We start from the raw sequence: 15,515 nt of genomic DNA on the forward strand, positions 1-15,515 counted from the left end.
TCCTGGCGGTGGCTCTGCCTTCAGAGCTAGACTCCTGGCCAGCAGCCGCTGCTCTCCAACTGCCCACCTCTGAAGGCAGCACTGCCGCCAGCAGTAGCGCAGAAGTAAGAGTAGCAGTTCCACAAATCCCCCTACAATAACCTTGCAATCCCCACACAACTTCTTTTTGGGTGAGGACACCTACAATTACAACACTGACATTTCAGATTTAAATAGCTGAAATCCTAATATTTATGATTTTTAAAATCCTATGACCATGAAATTGACCAAAATGGACGTAGAATTTGGTAGGTCCCTACATAAGGGAGAGACACAGACTGACAACTCCAGGCCTCTACTCGTGCTCATAGCTTTGCTCAGCCGCAGTGAAGTGGATGTAACAATACTTTGGCCAGTTTTACTGGTGCTATACAGAATCCTGTGTGCAAAAACCTGTCATAATTGCTTTACTACATCTATTTATGAACTCTCATCATCTTAAGAGACTCAGTGTTTGATTTAACTAATTACAATTTTTAGATATCTAGCCGTTAGTAAGTGAAGAGTGATTTCAGGATGGCTTCTTGGGATGTATTTCTGTACACAAGGATAGGACCTGATTAATCCATCCGTTGTGTTTCTGAGTATGTTTTAGATGAACAGTTTTTTCTGATAGCTCATTTTACCGTGGTTACTTTAGGCTCAGTGTAACAAGCTCAGAACTCAAATGCTCTACAAAAGCTTTGAACTTCACCTGGGTATATAGTGGATAATCATCTAAAAACACTTAATCAAGAATTGCTTACATTTTGTGAAGAAAAAATTCACATGGTGAATCATTATTTCACTCAGGGTATATTTTAGGAGACTTTGCTTAAAATAAACTGAATGAGTCAGCGGCCACTAAATAGATTTGCCTTCAAGGGGAAAAAGGGCACTCAGTAGATTTTGCCAAAAGCTTTTTTTGGTACCTGGTGAGACTGTGATGATGATTGTTTAGCTTATTGTGATTGAAACATTTTAACACAAGTAACATTACAAAACCATTTCTGGCCCTTTCACACAGGGACGGCTCTATGTTTTTTGCTGCCCCAAGGACGGCAGGCAGGCAGCTTTCAGTGGCGCACTGCGGGCGGTCCGCTGGTCACGCGGATTCAGCGGCGCGCCTGCGGGTGATCTGCCGGTCCCGCACCTTCGGAGTACTCGCTGCCGAATTGCCGCTGAAGCCGCGGGACCGGCGGACCTCCCACAGGCACGCTGCTGAAAGCCGCCTGCCTGCCTGCCGCCCTCACAGCGACCGGCAGGCCGCCCCCCACGGCTTGCTGCCCCAGGCACGTGCTTGCTGTGCTGGTGCCTGGTGCCGCCCCTGCTTTCACATAATTCAGTACCCAGATATCTCTCATGAATGCAACGTAGCATTTCTTTCCTCAGTGGTGAATGGAACCTCCATTTTTCTGTAAGAATTGCATCACCAATGTACACTAATTCATCATAAACAGATCAGTAATAATAAGCCAGGGATGAGATTTCTCCCTTTGCCTCCTGCCTTCCCTCAAGAGTCATCCCTCCAGAACTTGTAGTTATCATCACAATTTTGTGTGCCACCTTCTGTATTTTATCAAGAGAGGATGGTAGGTGTTCAATAAACATAGGTACTTGTGTTTCTATATCATATTCTATGCTATTCTATGCTCCGAAAAAATGTGCCCTAGATAGCGCATCTGCCATAACAAAGATCTTACCTGGTGCACGACTTTGGTTAATTTGGTACTTTTGTAATCTCAGCAGCAGTCTTTGTATTCTAAGAGTTGTTCTAGACCATGGCTTTTAAACAATGGCTTTTAAACAATGGCATTTAAGAGTTTATGTTCAATTCCTAGTGAAATCTTTCACAGCTAAATACAATAGAAAGCATCCTTCCATCTATTTGGATGGAATCATTCCTCTGGAAGTAGAAGTCACCTAAAAATCAACATGTGTCATGCATTTAACACAGATATTCCTGATATAAGTATAGGGGAAACTACGATGATAAATATCATGGGGTAGCCGTGTTAGTCTGTATCCACAAAAACAACAAGAAGTCCGGTGGCACCTTAAAGATTAACAGATTTATTTGGGCAAATAAATCTGTTAGTCTTTAAGGTGCCACCGGACTCCTCATTGTTTTTACAATGATAAAGGGATACTACTGGTGGCAATGCTTGTCAAATTATAGTATTTTAATGATAATCATATGTTTATATTGATCTGTTGTCTCAATGTTTCTTTATTCTGACATGCGTGTGGAGTGGATGTCTTTCCTGAGTTGCGTTATTTCTTGGCGTACAATTTTTTTGCAAAATTTGGTATAAACACATTGGTGTTATAAGCCTACAGTGTTTTTCCTTTAACTCTGTATTTATTAAATCACAATTCATGCTTTGAACTTTATCCATCATACATAAAAAATTCCTTAAAATTTAACTCTAAAGGTCTTTCCCATTTTGTTTGCATTTAATGACAACTTCAAGTCATTTCCCATTGTTGTCACAATTTAGCATTTATTACACAAGTGTAGTAACTTTGCCACTCTAGAGGGAGCACTTATACTAACACAATAGAATAACTTATTACAACATCTGGAAGTAGATAGGTACAATTGACCTGGAAAGGTGCTTACAGACCAATGTAACAGGCAGTAGCAGGTAAAGATCATAATGCCACAAAAATGGGTATGCCATGCCTCGGAGGGAGCCTTTTTAGAGATGCCATTTAACAGTAATAGTAGTAGCATGTTATTCTCTTCCCATCTCTCTTCTCCTATTGTAATTAATGGAAGTTCTGGTTCCAGTGACACCCAGGAGTACCCCTTTAATTCGTATTATGTCAGCATTTCAAGTGGAAGGACCAAATAATTAGCTGATTCAGATATCTTGCCTATGCTGTTCCTATAACTTCATTTAGGTTCTTGGCGCATACCTCAGATCAGACTTTGGACCTAATCCTTAATTTTCGAGTTTGACTATCTTCATTGTTTCCAGTGGCATCAAACTGAAGACTTTGCATGAAAGTTGCCAGCCCAAATGCAAGTTTAGAAAGAGATAAGTGTACCAAGTAAACTTTTAAATTCTAGAACTTGCAGAAGAAATAGCTTTTCAGACAACAACTCTTAAAATATTATGTAAAAATGGTGTAATTGGAATTAAATACAAAGTGTGTTCTAGATTCTTGACTCAGGTGAATTTGTTTTTTAATCAGCTGAATTTAAAACTAACATAGAATAAAATACTCCCAATACCTTAATTGTTTGTATTATTTAATGTGGGTTTCTTAATTCTAAACCATTGAGATTTGTAGCCTAGGTATTTGTAACCACTTGGTTTTATGCCTCAACTCAGCAAGGTATTTAAGCACATGCTAATCTTCACCATGTGAATAATCCCGTTGACTTCGATGAGACTATCCATGTTCTTGAAGATAGGCATATGCTTAAGTTCCTTGATGAATCAAAGCCTTATTTGATCATAATGTATTTACTATAAATTGATAATTCTTGATTTTTTTTAAAAGAAGTTTGATACTGTGACTATTTCAAACTGCGTCAGGATTTCAAAGTGAGATCCAGACGTCATACCTGTTTATGTGCCTTCCTTTGAAATTTTAGCTTAAAAAATAATTTTCAGAAATAAAAATTGAATGAGAAGGTGAATTTTTAATGTGGGTTAATCCTATTTGGCATTTTTGGGTTAGAGAGGGTTGAAAAGGACACTGGAAATAAATTTCAGTTTATTTCAATTAGTTTTTTACATGGAATAATGAAGGTAATACTACATTTTTTCTTCTACGCCACATACTTGCTTGTTTTCTAGACTGTCATGTGAGCATTATTCATCTTTTGAGAGCAACTGGGCCAGTTGCTTCTCTCTATATTCTTTTGATTCTGCAAAGTTCCATAGAAGTGAATGGATGCTTGCAAATTAATACCTGATGTTGGTTTTTTTGCTAATCAGATGAAGCTGTTCTTTTTAAACACAAATGTGATATCAGACGTGCAGTAATTACTGAGTTAAAACCAGCACTATGCAGAATATTTTTCTAATTAAATGTGTTGCATCTGAATGGCTTCCTTAGGATCACTCTGTAAAGCAAAACTGTACTGAACAATAAATGAAATCACTTTTTTTCTCTGAAACCTAAAACTGCAGATGGTCAGAGTGTATGTGAAGCACCAACACTCTGAATTAGTCTTTTATATGAATGAGAGAAAGGTAATTTGAAGGTTTGAACTCCCCCCTTCCTCCCACACATACACAGGAAGCTCGTCTCAAAATGAACAATTCTCTAAATAAAGACTAATTAGGACCTAAATTAATTAGAAGGTGTGATTTGAAAAGACATTCATGAGAAGAGTCTTGTCATTTTAGACAAATAGAATGGAGCTAAATAAATTAGGCTCCATTAATATATCATTGTTCTGTGAGCAGTTGTCTTTTACTGCATTCATTAGAGGGTACTACTTGAAATGAGCCTTTGCTGGGCATTATGGATTCAGCATGCATTTACCAATGCCTAGCACACAGTTCCGACATTAAAAATATTTCAACAAATCCTCATAATTCCTGAAAATTAATATTTATATTTTCTGGGTGCTTTGCTTTTCATCTGGAAAGTTTGAAACGCTGAACACTAATTTCCTCACACATACACAGTTGTCAGAAAAGAAGCCTTACATCAAAAGATTTGGAAGCCAGAAGTCTGAAATTACTTTTTTTTAAAGTATAGTCTTATAACTTTATAATATACAATAGATCCTCCCTCCCGCCTCTACCAGGATAATTTTCTTCCAGTATTATTTATTCTGATAGAAAATGCACTGCTTCATGAATACTTCAAAATTCCAGTAATCCTTTGATGACTTTTTAAAACTGTGTTCTAAAGAGTTCCTGCAGTATATAATTAGGACATATTGCAAGTGCACATCTCATCATGTGTTTCTTCCTTTCAGAGAATGAGAAATATTTTTTTCTTTTCCTTTCCCCTTCTTTTTCTGCAGATGGAGCATTTGGGAGATGTCAGCGGGTTCCGGTGATAGATGTATATAAATATGAAATTTCACCCCCCATTCTTCAGCACCTAAGGATCATCTTAGAGAAGCTTTCACATAGAGGTACAGTAAAAATTGAATGAGAGTGGACCCAAGAAATGTGTGGGGCAAAGGAGCAGCAGTCCGTGGTGTAGAGTAGTGTCATTGTTTTCTGTGGGTTTTGGTACTGTGTGGTACAGAAAATTTAGATCAGTATGTTTCAGGCCGGATCCTGCAGTTCTTATCCAGGCAGAACACATCCTGAGCCAGTGAATATGTAGCAGTGTTTTGGTGAAGCATCTAAAGGAAGTTTATGTCCCCTCTGCAAGCCATGTGTGTCTGGGCCTTCAACCTTGTCTATGCTGAAATTTTAGCCATTGGTGTACCTCCGCAAGTGTAGGCATGGTTCACACTAGCGCAGGGGTTCTCAAACTTCATTGCACCGCGGCCCCCCTTCTGACAATAAAGTTACTACATGACCCCGGGTGTGTGTGGGAGGGATCAGAGCCCAAGCCCTGCTACCCGAGCCCCATTGCCCGAGATGGGGGTGGAGCTGAGGCTTAAGCTTCAGTCCTGGGTCCCAGCAAGTCTAATACTGGCCCTGGCGATTAAAATGGGGTCACAACCCACTTTGGGGTCCCGATTCACAGTTTGAGAACCACTGCACTAGTGTAAATCATTAATGGCTGAGGAATAATTTACCATACATTTGAATGCATCACAGAACATTACAGGATAAAAGCGCATTAGGCACCTAACTTGCTAGGGGTTAACTTTCCATCAGCTAAGGAGAAATTCCTAACTTCCTAATTAATTCCTGTACTTTATTTGAACTGCTCTGGTTTCATTTAACAACTAAATCTAGTATGTCTCCAGTAATGATTAGTGACTCTTCCTTGAGATAATCCCTACACTCACTCTAAAGTGACGGAAAGGCTGAAAAGGGAGAATCTGTTTTCTGAATGGCTTAATTGGAATTAACAAAACAAAACTTTGAACAAAATGAAGAACAGTAACTTGAACAAACTTCTTTGTGTGTTATAAGTGAATAAACACATCTGTTTTGGAGACAGAGATAAAAGCAGGAAAGCTTTGTAATTTTAATCTTCATTTTAAATTGTTCCAAAATGTATGTTGGAATGATTTGTTATACACCCTTACAGGACCCCAAAATAGCCTGTGGATTTATTTCCTGTCCAGCTGCCTCCTACTGATGTGAACACCAGTCAATGCCTGGTTGCATGTAATAAGAGGATGGGAATGGACAAATATAGCTTGCAGCATCCTAGCTTGCCCTTCATTAAGGGCTAAATCATTGTCTTGCAAGCAAAGCCTAAGTCATTGGTCTTTGCTCAGAGCAACTTTGTAAGAGCTGGAGAGATGGAATCCTTCCTCATCTGTGAGTATGATGTGGGGCAACTGTGAAGCCAGGTACCTAGTGACTACTTACTGTCTCCCAGCTCCCTGCAGGATTTGGAACTGATGGATCTCCACTGTCTGTGGACCCTTTGCCAGACCCCACCACTCTCTAACTTGCTTATGATCTATCTGCCATCCCCATGCTCTTGTGCAGAGAGCCACCACTGAGCTTGTTTTGGTACAGGATTTCTCTGCACCTGATCTCTCTATCTGGAGCCCACCATCCTAGACATGTTGGCATTTCTGCTGCATTTTATCCTTGTAAAGGGGCATGCAGTATTTTCCCCTAAGGGAAATCTTATGCATGAAATTTGGACTGTCTCCTGCTTAGTGCATTGAAAGATACTGGTGTAGAATATGGATATTAAATACCAGGTAGGGAAGGAAGGGGTATGTCACTATTAAAACTGGTTCAGGAACCCTACAAAAACACACAGAGATGTTTATCTGCCTGCTTGCTCTCACATCAGTTTGAGCTCTCGTCTAATATTCTTGGCAATTAGGAACCATGGACACCTTAAAAATATCTACAACAGATACATACAATACACACATTCAGTGCTTGTCATACTTCCTCCCTGCTCTCCCCATCCTTTGCAAATACTGGTGTATTCATTGTGCATAAAGAACTGGACAAACAGAACCAATTATAACTCTTCATTTGATAGAAATGTTTAAGTGTGTCCATTGTTATGACAGTTCTGCCAGGTTAGTTTTATCCATGTTTACCCAATCTATTATTCTTATAATGAGGTTTAGAGGGAAGTCTACCGTAGCTATCAAGGTCCACACTTCCAACCCATTTGTGTCAGTTATAATGATGATCATTTGCATGGTTAATACTGCTTTCCTGTGTGCTGTACAGAATATCATGTCCCTTTCATTCAGTACAGACATAAAGGAAACTTGCTCATTCAAGATCACACAGATGGTCCAGAAATACTCAAAGAAGGTCTTAACTTGCTCCAAAAGATCACTCCATGAGCAGTTCTAATTTCCAGTTTTGCCCTGTCCTTCAGCAGCACTCCTAACTATCTCTGCATCAGCTAAGGCTACATCTACCATGAAAAGAACAGGATCAAACTGCACCCTTTGTTACTGGCATAGCAACATGCCACACAGATTTTACCTGAAAGATTGTGCAATATATCAATTATAATTCATTTCAGAATGAGTAAAATTCCTGTTAGCAGCTGCATCAGCCATATTGCCAATTAAGGGTATTTTTTGTTGCTCATTATCTTGAGTGGTTTTCTAGTATCTTTGGTCTTAATTTTTACAACGGGTCATTGGTTTTTATTTCCTGATTTTTACATTCTGTCAATAGTACTAACTTCCTTGTTTTCCTCTGCTGGTAACATGCCCACCTCTATTTCCTTATTGGTAATTAGGCTATCCGTCCTCATTTTTCTTTATTTTTGGTGTTATTGATTACTTCCAAGTGATGTTTGTGATCAAAGCAAAGGCCAAAAGGAAAGGTTGTATGTTCAGATACAAGAAAACAAAGTAGAATGTAGCACAAATAACACATCACAGTTTATTCTGCCACCCTTAGTACAGTAGCAAATCATACAATAGAAAGTTGGATGAGTCATACTATTGATGTTAATCTCTTTAATAAACTTGACTTTATGTTGAATTAAATTTTCACAAGGGTACAATTTTCATGGCTTTTTTTACCCACTGAGATTATTTCTGTTTTTGTCAGCTGTCAGTGCCTTGCTGCGAAGTTTTGTTTTCTCACAGTACTGTAATCCCACATGGCATTTTCACTCATACTGTCCTTGTCAAGACTCTGGCAATGCTCATTATGAAGATTTTCTGAAAAGTTTATGAACTTGGGTGTGGGTAGGGAAAAAGCCCTTCTGCCGGTTGCTGAAATTTATGTAATAATAAGCTGCTTGTGCCATTGGTCCTTCTATAATGCATGAGAAGGAGGTAAAACATTTCTCATTCTTCTTCGAATGGCTGCACATGTGGGTTCCACTTAGCAGTCTGCGCACCTGGTGTGCCAGAACTGGAGAGCTTTCTGCAGCAGTGCCTGTTGGAGCGGTGCACATGCCCTGTGCCTCCAGAGGCTACATATGGGCATCACCCTCAGTTCCTTCTCACCAACCATCTCCTGAGTCTGCGCTCCCTGTGTGGTTTACCTCAGGGTTTTTTGTCTATGCAGCCAGCAAGTTAGATTCCTGCCTTTTTTTCTTAGTTAATAGTTGGTTAGTTAGTAGTTAGTGCTCAGTATCTGGTTTCTTTACTGTTTTATTTGTTTTAGTCAGTAAGTTTTGGTGTGAGGCTCCAATGGCATGCACTCTCGTCTGTCATTAAGCAGTGCCCATCATGTGGGGTGTCTATTTTAAATAGTGACATCCACCCTCATGCATTGTCTTTTGTGTCTCAGCAAGGGACATATTAAAGAGAGTTGTAGTATCTGCAGGAGCAGGTTGTGCCACAAGAGGACCCAGTGACCCCAGTTAATCTGTTGTCTTCATTGTTCGATGGCTCAATGGCCTCAGGTTCCTCCTTCCTAGTTTCAAAGGATTTAAATCTTATCAGGACCTATTGAGGAGGATGGGTGAATTGTTAGGCACAGAAGTTGAGCTTGTCCAAGCTTTTGGACCTTGTTCAGGCAGCAGCCCATGGGAGAGTAGCCTTGCCTATTAATGAAGCTCTTTTGGAACTGGAAGGCCTTGTGACACATGCCAGCCTTCTTTGCACTTGCAGCCAAGTGCACGGAGAAATGATATCACATTCCAGTGCAAGGCTTCAAGTGTTTTTATTTCTACCCTGCCCCATACTTCCTTGTGGTCACAGCTGCCAATGAGATGTTGTGACAGGGAGATTCAGATCAGCTCCCAAAGAATCCAAGAGACTTAACTTATTTCATCTCCTCTCTCCAGATGTGCATAGCTAACCAGCAGGCACTGTTAACAAAATATAATTCTGTAAACTGAAAAGCAATGCTTACTGATAGGCTGCCTGAAGATACAAGGGAGGAGTTCATCCTGGCAGAAGACCACTTGGTGGCCAATACATCACTCCTGTTGGTGCTCAATGTGGCAGATGCTTGTTTTTGGGGAATGGCATCTGCAATAACAATGAGAAGAAGCTTCTGGTTACAAAACTCTGGTATAGCCTCTGACATCCAGCAAACCATAGAGGACTTCAATTTTGCTGGTCAGTTTTTGTTCTCTGACAAAACCGATGAGAGTTTGCACTCATTTAAACACTCCTGTGCTACACTTGTTAATTGGGGATCTATACTCCAGCCCCCAAGAGATAGCAGTATAGGACTCTATAACAACAACAATACTCTCAGCAGTATTGCAGGTAGTCTGGATATCCTCTGAAGCAGCATGACTTTTTGAGGAAGAGGCACACGTCACAGAGATGGAGGTCCTCCAGCTCTGACTCGAATCAACCAGTTTGTTCTCGGTCATCTTTGGGGAAACACCAGATTTTATTTCTCCCTCAAGGATAGCAATACAGCCACCAGCAATCATCCTGTTTCTCCCCCTAACCCTTTGGGAACAGATTATCCTAGTTTTTCAGTGCTCAGGAAATCATAACTCAAAAACGGGTTCTAAGCACCAAGAGACTGGGATACTCTAGCCTCTGCATCCCCATCTCACAACGCTGTGTTCCTTCAGAAAGTTCGGATTCTGCTCACTCTAGGTGCCCCAGAAGAAATCCACCTTCAATATCAGGGAAAGGGGTTCACAATACTTTCTGATCCCCAAGTCCAAGGGGATCTGAGACCCATACTCAGTCTTCAAAATTTCAACAAGTATAGCAGATCTATAAGATTTTGCGTGGTTTCCCTGGCATCAATCCTTCCCTGCCTAAACCACAAAGACTGGTTTGCTGCCCTCATAGATTCATAGACTTAAGGTCAGAAGGGACCATTATGGTCATCTAGTCTGACCCCCCGCACAACACAGGCCACAGAATCTCACCCACCCACTTCTATAACAAACCCCTAACCTATGTCTGAGTTATTGAAGTCCTCAAATTGTGGTTTAAAGACCTCAAGGCGCACAGAATCGTCCAGCAACTGACCCATGCCCCATGCTGCAGAGGAAGGTGAAAAACCTTCAGGTCCTCTGCCAATCTGCCCTGGAGGAAAATTCCTTCCTGACCCCAAATATGGCGATCGGTTAAACCCTGAGCATGTGGGCAAGACTCACCAGCAGCACCCAGGAAAGAATTCTCTGTAGTAACTCAGATCCCACTGCATCTAACATCCCATCACAGGCCATTGGGCATATTTACCTGCTAATAATCAAAGATCAATTAATTGCCAAAATTAGGCTACCCCTTCACACCATCCCCTCCATAAACTTATCAAGCTTAGCCTTGAAGCCAGATTTACAGGATGCCTGTTTCCATGTGGCAGTATTGCCAAGTCACAGGAAGTTTGAGATTTGTAATGGCAAGTTGGCATTATCAATACACAGTACTTCCTTTTGGCCTGTCCTTGGCCCCAGGTGTATTCATCAAGTACATCGTCGTGGTGGTGGCATTCTTGAGGAGGAAAGGAATTGACATCTTCCCTTAGATAGAGATTAGTTAGCGCCAGGCAGATCTGAACTTTGAGTTCTTTGCCATGTCCAGGTCATCATCCATCTCTTCAGTCATTTGATACTCATGCTGAACAAGGGGAAGTCCTCATTATTCCAACACAGGGGATCGAGTTTATTGGGGCTCTATTTGACTCTACAAAATTGGTGGCTTTTTGCCCTCAAGACAGGTTTCAGACAATTTGCTAGTTGTGCCACCCCACCATCACAGTCCAGGTATGTTTAAGGCTACTAGGCCACCTGGTCTCATGTATTTACGTGACTCTGCATATCAAGCTATGACCATGCATCCTTCAATGGTGGCAGAAGCTAGTCTCTCAGTTGAACAAATTGGTTTGGGTTCTCCTGCAGTCCTGTGTTTCCTAGAGTGGTGGATGTATTAGAACAGTGTATATCAGGTGTAGGCAACCTATGGCACAGGCGCCGAAGGTGGCACGCGAGCTGATTTTCAGTGGCACTCACACTGCCCGGGTCCTGGCCACCAGCCCAGGGGGCTCTGCATTTTAATTTAATTTAAAATGAAGCTTCTTAAACCTTTTAAAAACCTTATTTACTTTACATAAACAATAGTTTCGTTATATATTATAGACTTATAGAAAGAGACCTTCTAAAAATGTTAAAATGTATTACTGGCACGCAAAACCTTAAATTAGAGTGAATAAATGAAGACTCGGCATACCACTTCTGAAAGGTTGCCGACCCCTGGTATATAAGGAGGCATAGCATTTGCTCATCTCCTTCCAATCAAGACAATCATTATCAATGCCTCTCTGATTAGGTGGCTGCATACTTGGGGGTTTGCAAATCTAAGCTTTGTGGACCGAGCAAGATGTGGCTCTTCATATCAGTGTTCCTGAACTTTGAATGATTCACACTTGCTATGCTTTTCTCCCTTATCGCACAGGCTTGTTGGTCCAGAAACTCACTGACAATACCAATACAACTTCAGTGTACTGTCTGAACAGACAGGGAGAGGCATAGTCCATTCAGGTCTGTTAGGAAGTGATGAAACTTCAGCACTTTTGCATCAAAGAAGGCATTGCTCCTATTGCCGCTCACTTACCTTGCTCCCAGAATCAGCTGACAGCGTCTCAGCAGGAGTTTCTCTGGGAATCACAAATGGTTGCTAAAGAACATTGTACTAGGGAACTATCTTCAAGGCCTGGGGTGTTCTGCAAGTCCACTTACTCACAACGAAAGACAATGAGGAATATCAGTTTTCTTCTTGAATAGGTTATAATTGAGGCGCACTAACTGATGCCTTTCTGCTGAGCTGAGGACCAGAGCTCATGTATGCATTCCCCTCTATTCCGCTCATCCATCAGATCATACTCCTATTGAAACAAGGTAGTGCCAAGATAATCCTCATTGACCACTGTGGTGAAGACACTGCTGATTCCCAGATCTTCACAGTCTCTCGATTCAACCCCGTCGCTCCACCTGGGATTTCTGCAGTGTGGACAAATGTGGCACCCAGATCCAAGCAGCCTGTGTCTCACGGCATGCCTGCTGCCTGGTTGGATCAAGTAACAAAGGACTTGTCAGTTGCAGTTCAGGAGATACTACTTAATAGTGGGAAGCAGTCCACTAGGTCCACCTACTTAGCTAAATGGAAACATTTCTTGATCTGGTCCACTGGTCAGAGAATTCAGCCAACGGATGCTAAGATTCAGGACATTTCAGAGTACCTGCTACACCTTAAATCCTTGGTCCTTTCTCTGGGTTCCCTGAGAGTTCACTTACCTGTGATCTCGGCAATCCATCTTTGCATTCAAGGGAAGCCATTTTTTTACAATCCCAAGGTTGTTAGATTTTTAAAAGGCATCGTTTAAGTTTTTCCTCCTGTAAAAGACTTGATTCCTCTTTGGGAACCTCCACTGTATTAGTGACTCTGATGTGTCCTCCATTCAGCCCTTTGGCAACCTATTTTTTGCCTGTCAGAAGACATTCTTTTTCATTGAAATTATGTCAGACAGAAGATTAGAGGTAAAACTATATAGTTTGGTTCAGATGGAGTACCGACAGTTCCTACATTTTCAACAAAAGTAGTATCATCATTTCATCAGAACCAAACTGCACAGCTATGTGTATTTTTCCCCAAAGACACATTCAAATAGAGATGAAGAGTGGCTTCATGCTGTGTATGTAAAGTGAGCACTGGCCTTCTATCTGGCCAGGACAAAATCCTTTTAGGCTATCTCCTTGTTTCTTTGTCTCTTTTATGCCGACAGAACTAAAGATGAGGGAGTTTCATCACAGTTTCCAGATGAATTACTTCCTGCATCACAACAGTATGTGGGGTAGCAGACACCCCTCCACTGCAGTGACCGTCGACCCATTTAACAAGGGCTCAAGCTACTGCAGAGTTTTTGAGGGATGTCCCCATATTGGACAATTGTAGGGCTGTAACTTGGTCCTCCATGAGTACATTGACTAACCATTACACCATCTTGACTACTTAAAGATCTGATGCAAACTTTGGGAAAGTAATTCTGCAGATGCTTTGTAAGTTGTCTCCAAGCCTCACCTATAGCTCAGTGGTTTGAGCATTGGCCTGCTAAACCCAGGGTTGTGAGTTCAATCCTTGAGGGGGCCACTTAGGGATCAGGGGCAAAAATTGGTCCTGCCTAGTGAAGGCAGGGGGCTGGACTCAATGACCTTTCAAGGTCCCTTCCAGTTCTAGGAGATTGGTATATCTCCAATTATTACCTTTATTACTACTTGTGAGTCACTTGAGTGGAATACACATGTGCAACCCATCAAAGAATGGCAAAATGGTTATGTACCTGTATTGTAACTGTTGTGCTTTGAGACATGGTTTACATGGATTTTCTATGACCTATCCTCCATCCCCTCTGCATTAGAGTTTTGAGACCCTCTGCGCCGGTGTCTTCTGGCTTAAAGAAACTGAGCGTGGTTAGGGCAGTGCTGCTCTTATATCACCTTGGGAGGAGCCACAAGGACATGCAGGCTGCTTGTGCTGCCCTAACAGGTACTGCTACAGAAAGCTCCAGCACACACTGGGTTCACACACACCTGAATGGAATATATATGAGAACTACATCTTTAAAAACAACAGTTACAATACAGGAAAGTAACTGTTTTTTTCCCAGAGTTACAGAGCTGTCAAGAACAGGTTGCTTAGAGAGCACTGTCCATCTACTAGAGACCAGAATTACAAAATAGCCAAAAAGCACAGCACTATAGAAGGCAGGATTGATGAGACTGTACAGTCCCTGAAGGAGATGGAAGTATTTATCACTGGAGCTGGTCTTAAGGCATTATAAATAATCCATTGGGCTTCCATATTTGTGTTAGTATGCACTAAAATGCCTGAACTTATTTACTGTGGTGGTGTTAGTAGAACTTAAAATATGTATTCATTTTCCTTTTTGTCCAAATAGTTTAATCACACAGTCAAAGAAATGAACGACACAGACAAAGAGATCACTCATCCCTAGTTTTTTACAAGATTCTGGAAAAGTATGAATGAAGGTCAAATTATCCCAGATGACCGTGAATTTATCAGAAGAATGCAAGGCAGTATGGAAGCACTCGGTGAAACTCCATTAAAATTCAAACAGAGTCAAAAATGTCACTAGAAAACATATTAAAAGCAATAATAAAAGAGGGTGATGGCATTTCTTTTATTTACCATGCCAGAAAGGGAATTGCATTTGTTTCCTAAAGCAGTTTCTGACCAGTGATTCTAAAAGGCTAATAATTAACAGATGTTATTAAGCCACTTTGGAACTGCAGCTACTACTGCAACATGTGTTATAAGAAAAAAGAGTTCATGTAAGAAGCCTTGGGCAACCACCCACTTGGAGTGCTTATATGGGACACTGTCTCATGCAGAGCAAAACATCCTATGCTGATATTTAAGGTAAATTAAATCTCAGACTGCACCAAGGCAGCGCGTTCCCAACATTAGGTACTGACACTCTGCATTTTACTTATACAGTAACTCCTCACTTAATGTCCCCCCACTTAACGTTGTTTTGAAGTTACGTCGCTGCTCCATTAGGGAACATACTCATTTAAAGTAGTGCAGTGCTCTGTTATAATGTCATTTGGCTGACTTTACAAGGGAGCATTGTACAAGTTCCTCTTCTCCGCCTCCTCCCCCTTCCGCCTTCCCTCCCTCCCTCCCAGTGCTTCCCCCGCTGCCAAACAGCTGTTTGGCGGTGCTTAGGCCTTTCTGGGAGGGAGGGAGGGAGCGAGCAGGGAAGCTGCCCCCCTCCCCAGGCAGGCAGGGCCACCCGGAATGCAGTGCCACTCAGGAGGACAGGGGCAGCCGCCCAGGCAGCAGCTGGAAAGAAGCAGCGCTTTCCCCTGCAAAGCCAGCCGGAGAGAAGCAGCACTTTGAAGGGGAAAGCGCTGCTTCTCTTTGGCTGCGTGGCTGCCCATGCTCCTCCTGAGTTCTCTGGCCCGTGCTCGCAGGGCCTCATTCTGAAAGGGGCTTTAGAGCTGCA

General features: G+C 41.6%; 1 protein-coding gene across 1 annotated transcript in view; it reads left to right on the forward strand.

Annotated features, from left to right (window-relative positions):
• Window positions 1-15,515, forward strand: part of PTPRN2 (protein tyrosine phosphatase receptor type N2) — a 954,782-nt gene that overhangs the window by 272,920 nt on the left and 666,347 nt on the right. Inside the window, exon 3 of the mRNA XM_045004717.1 lies at window positions 5,015-5,128. Within this exon, the coding sequence (XP_044860652.1) occupies window positions 5,015-5,128 (114 nt within the window). The remainder of the gene's footprint in view (window positions 1-5,014; window positions 5,129-15,515) is intronic.

The sequence above is a fragment of the Mauremys mutica genome, chromosome 2 (genome assembly GCF_020497125.1).
Source record: "Mauremys mutica isolate MM-2020 ecotype Southern chromosome 2, ASM2049712v1, whole genome shotgun sequence".
Taxonomy (NCBI): Eukaryota; Metazoa; Chordata; order Testudines; family Geoemydidae; genus Mauremys; species Mauremys mutica.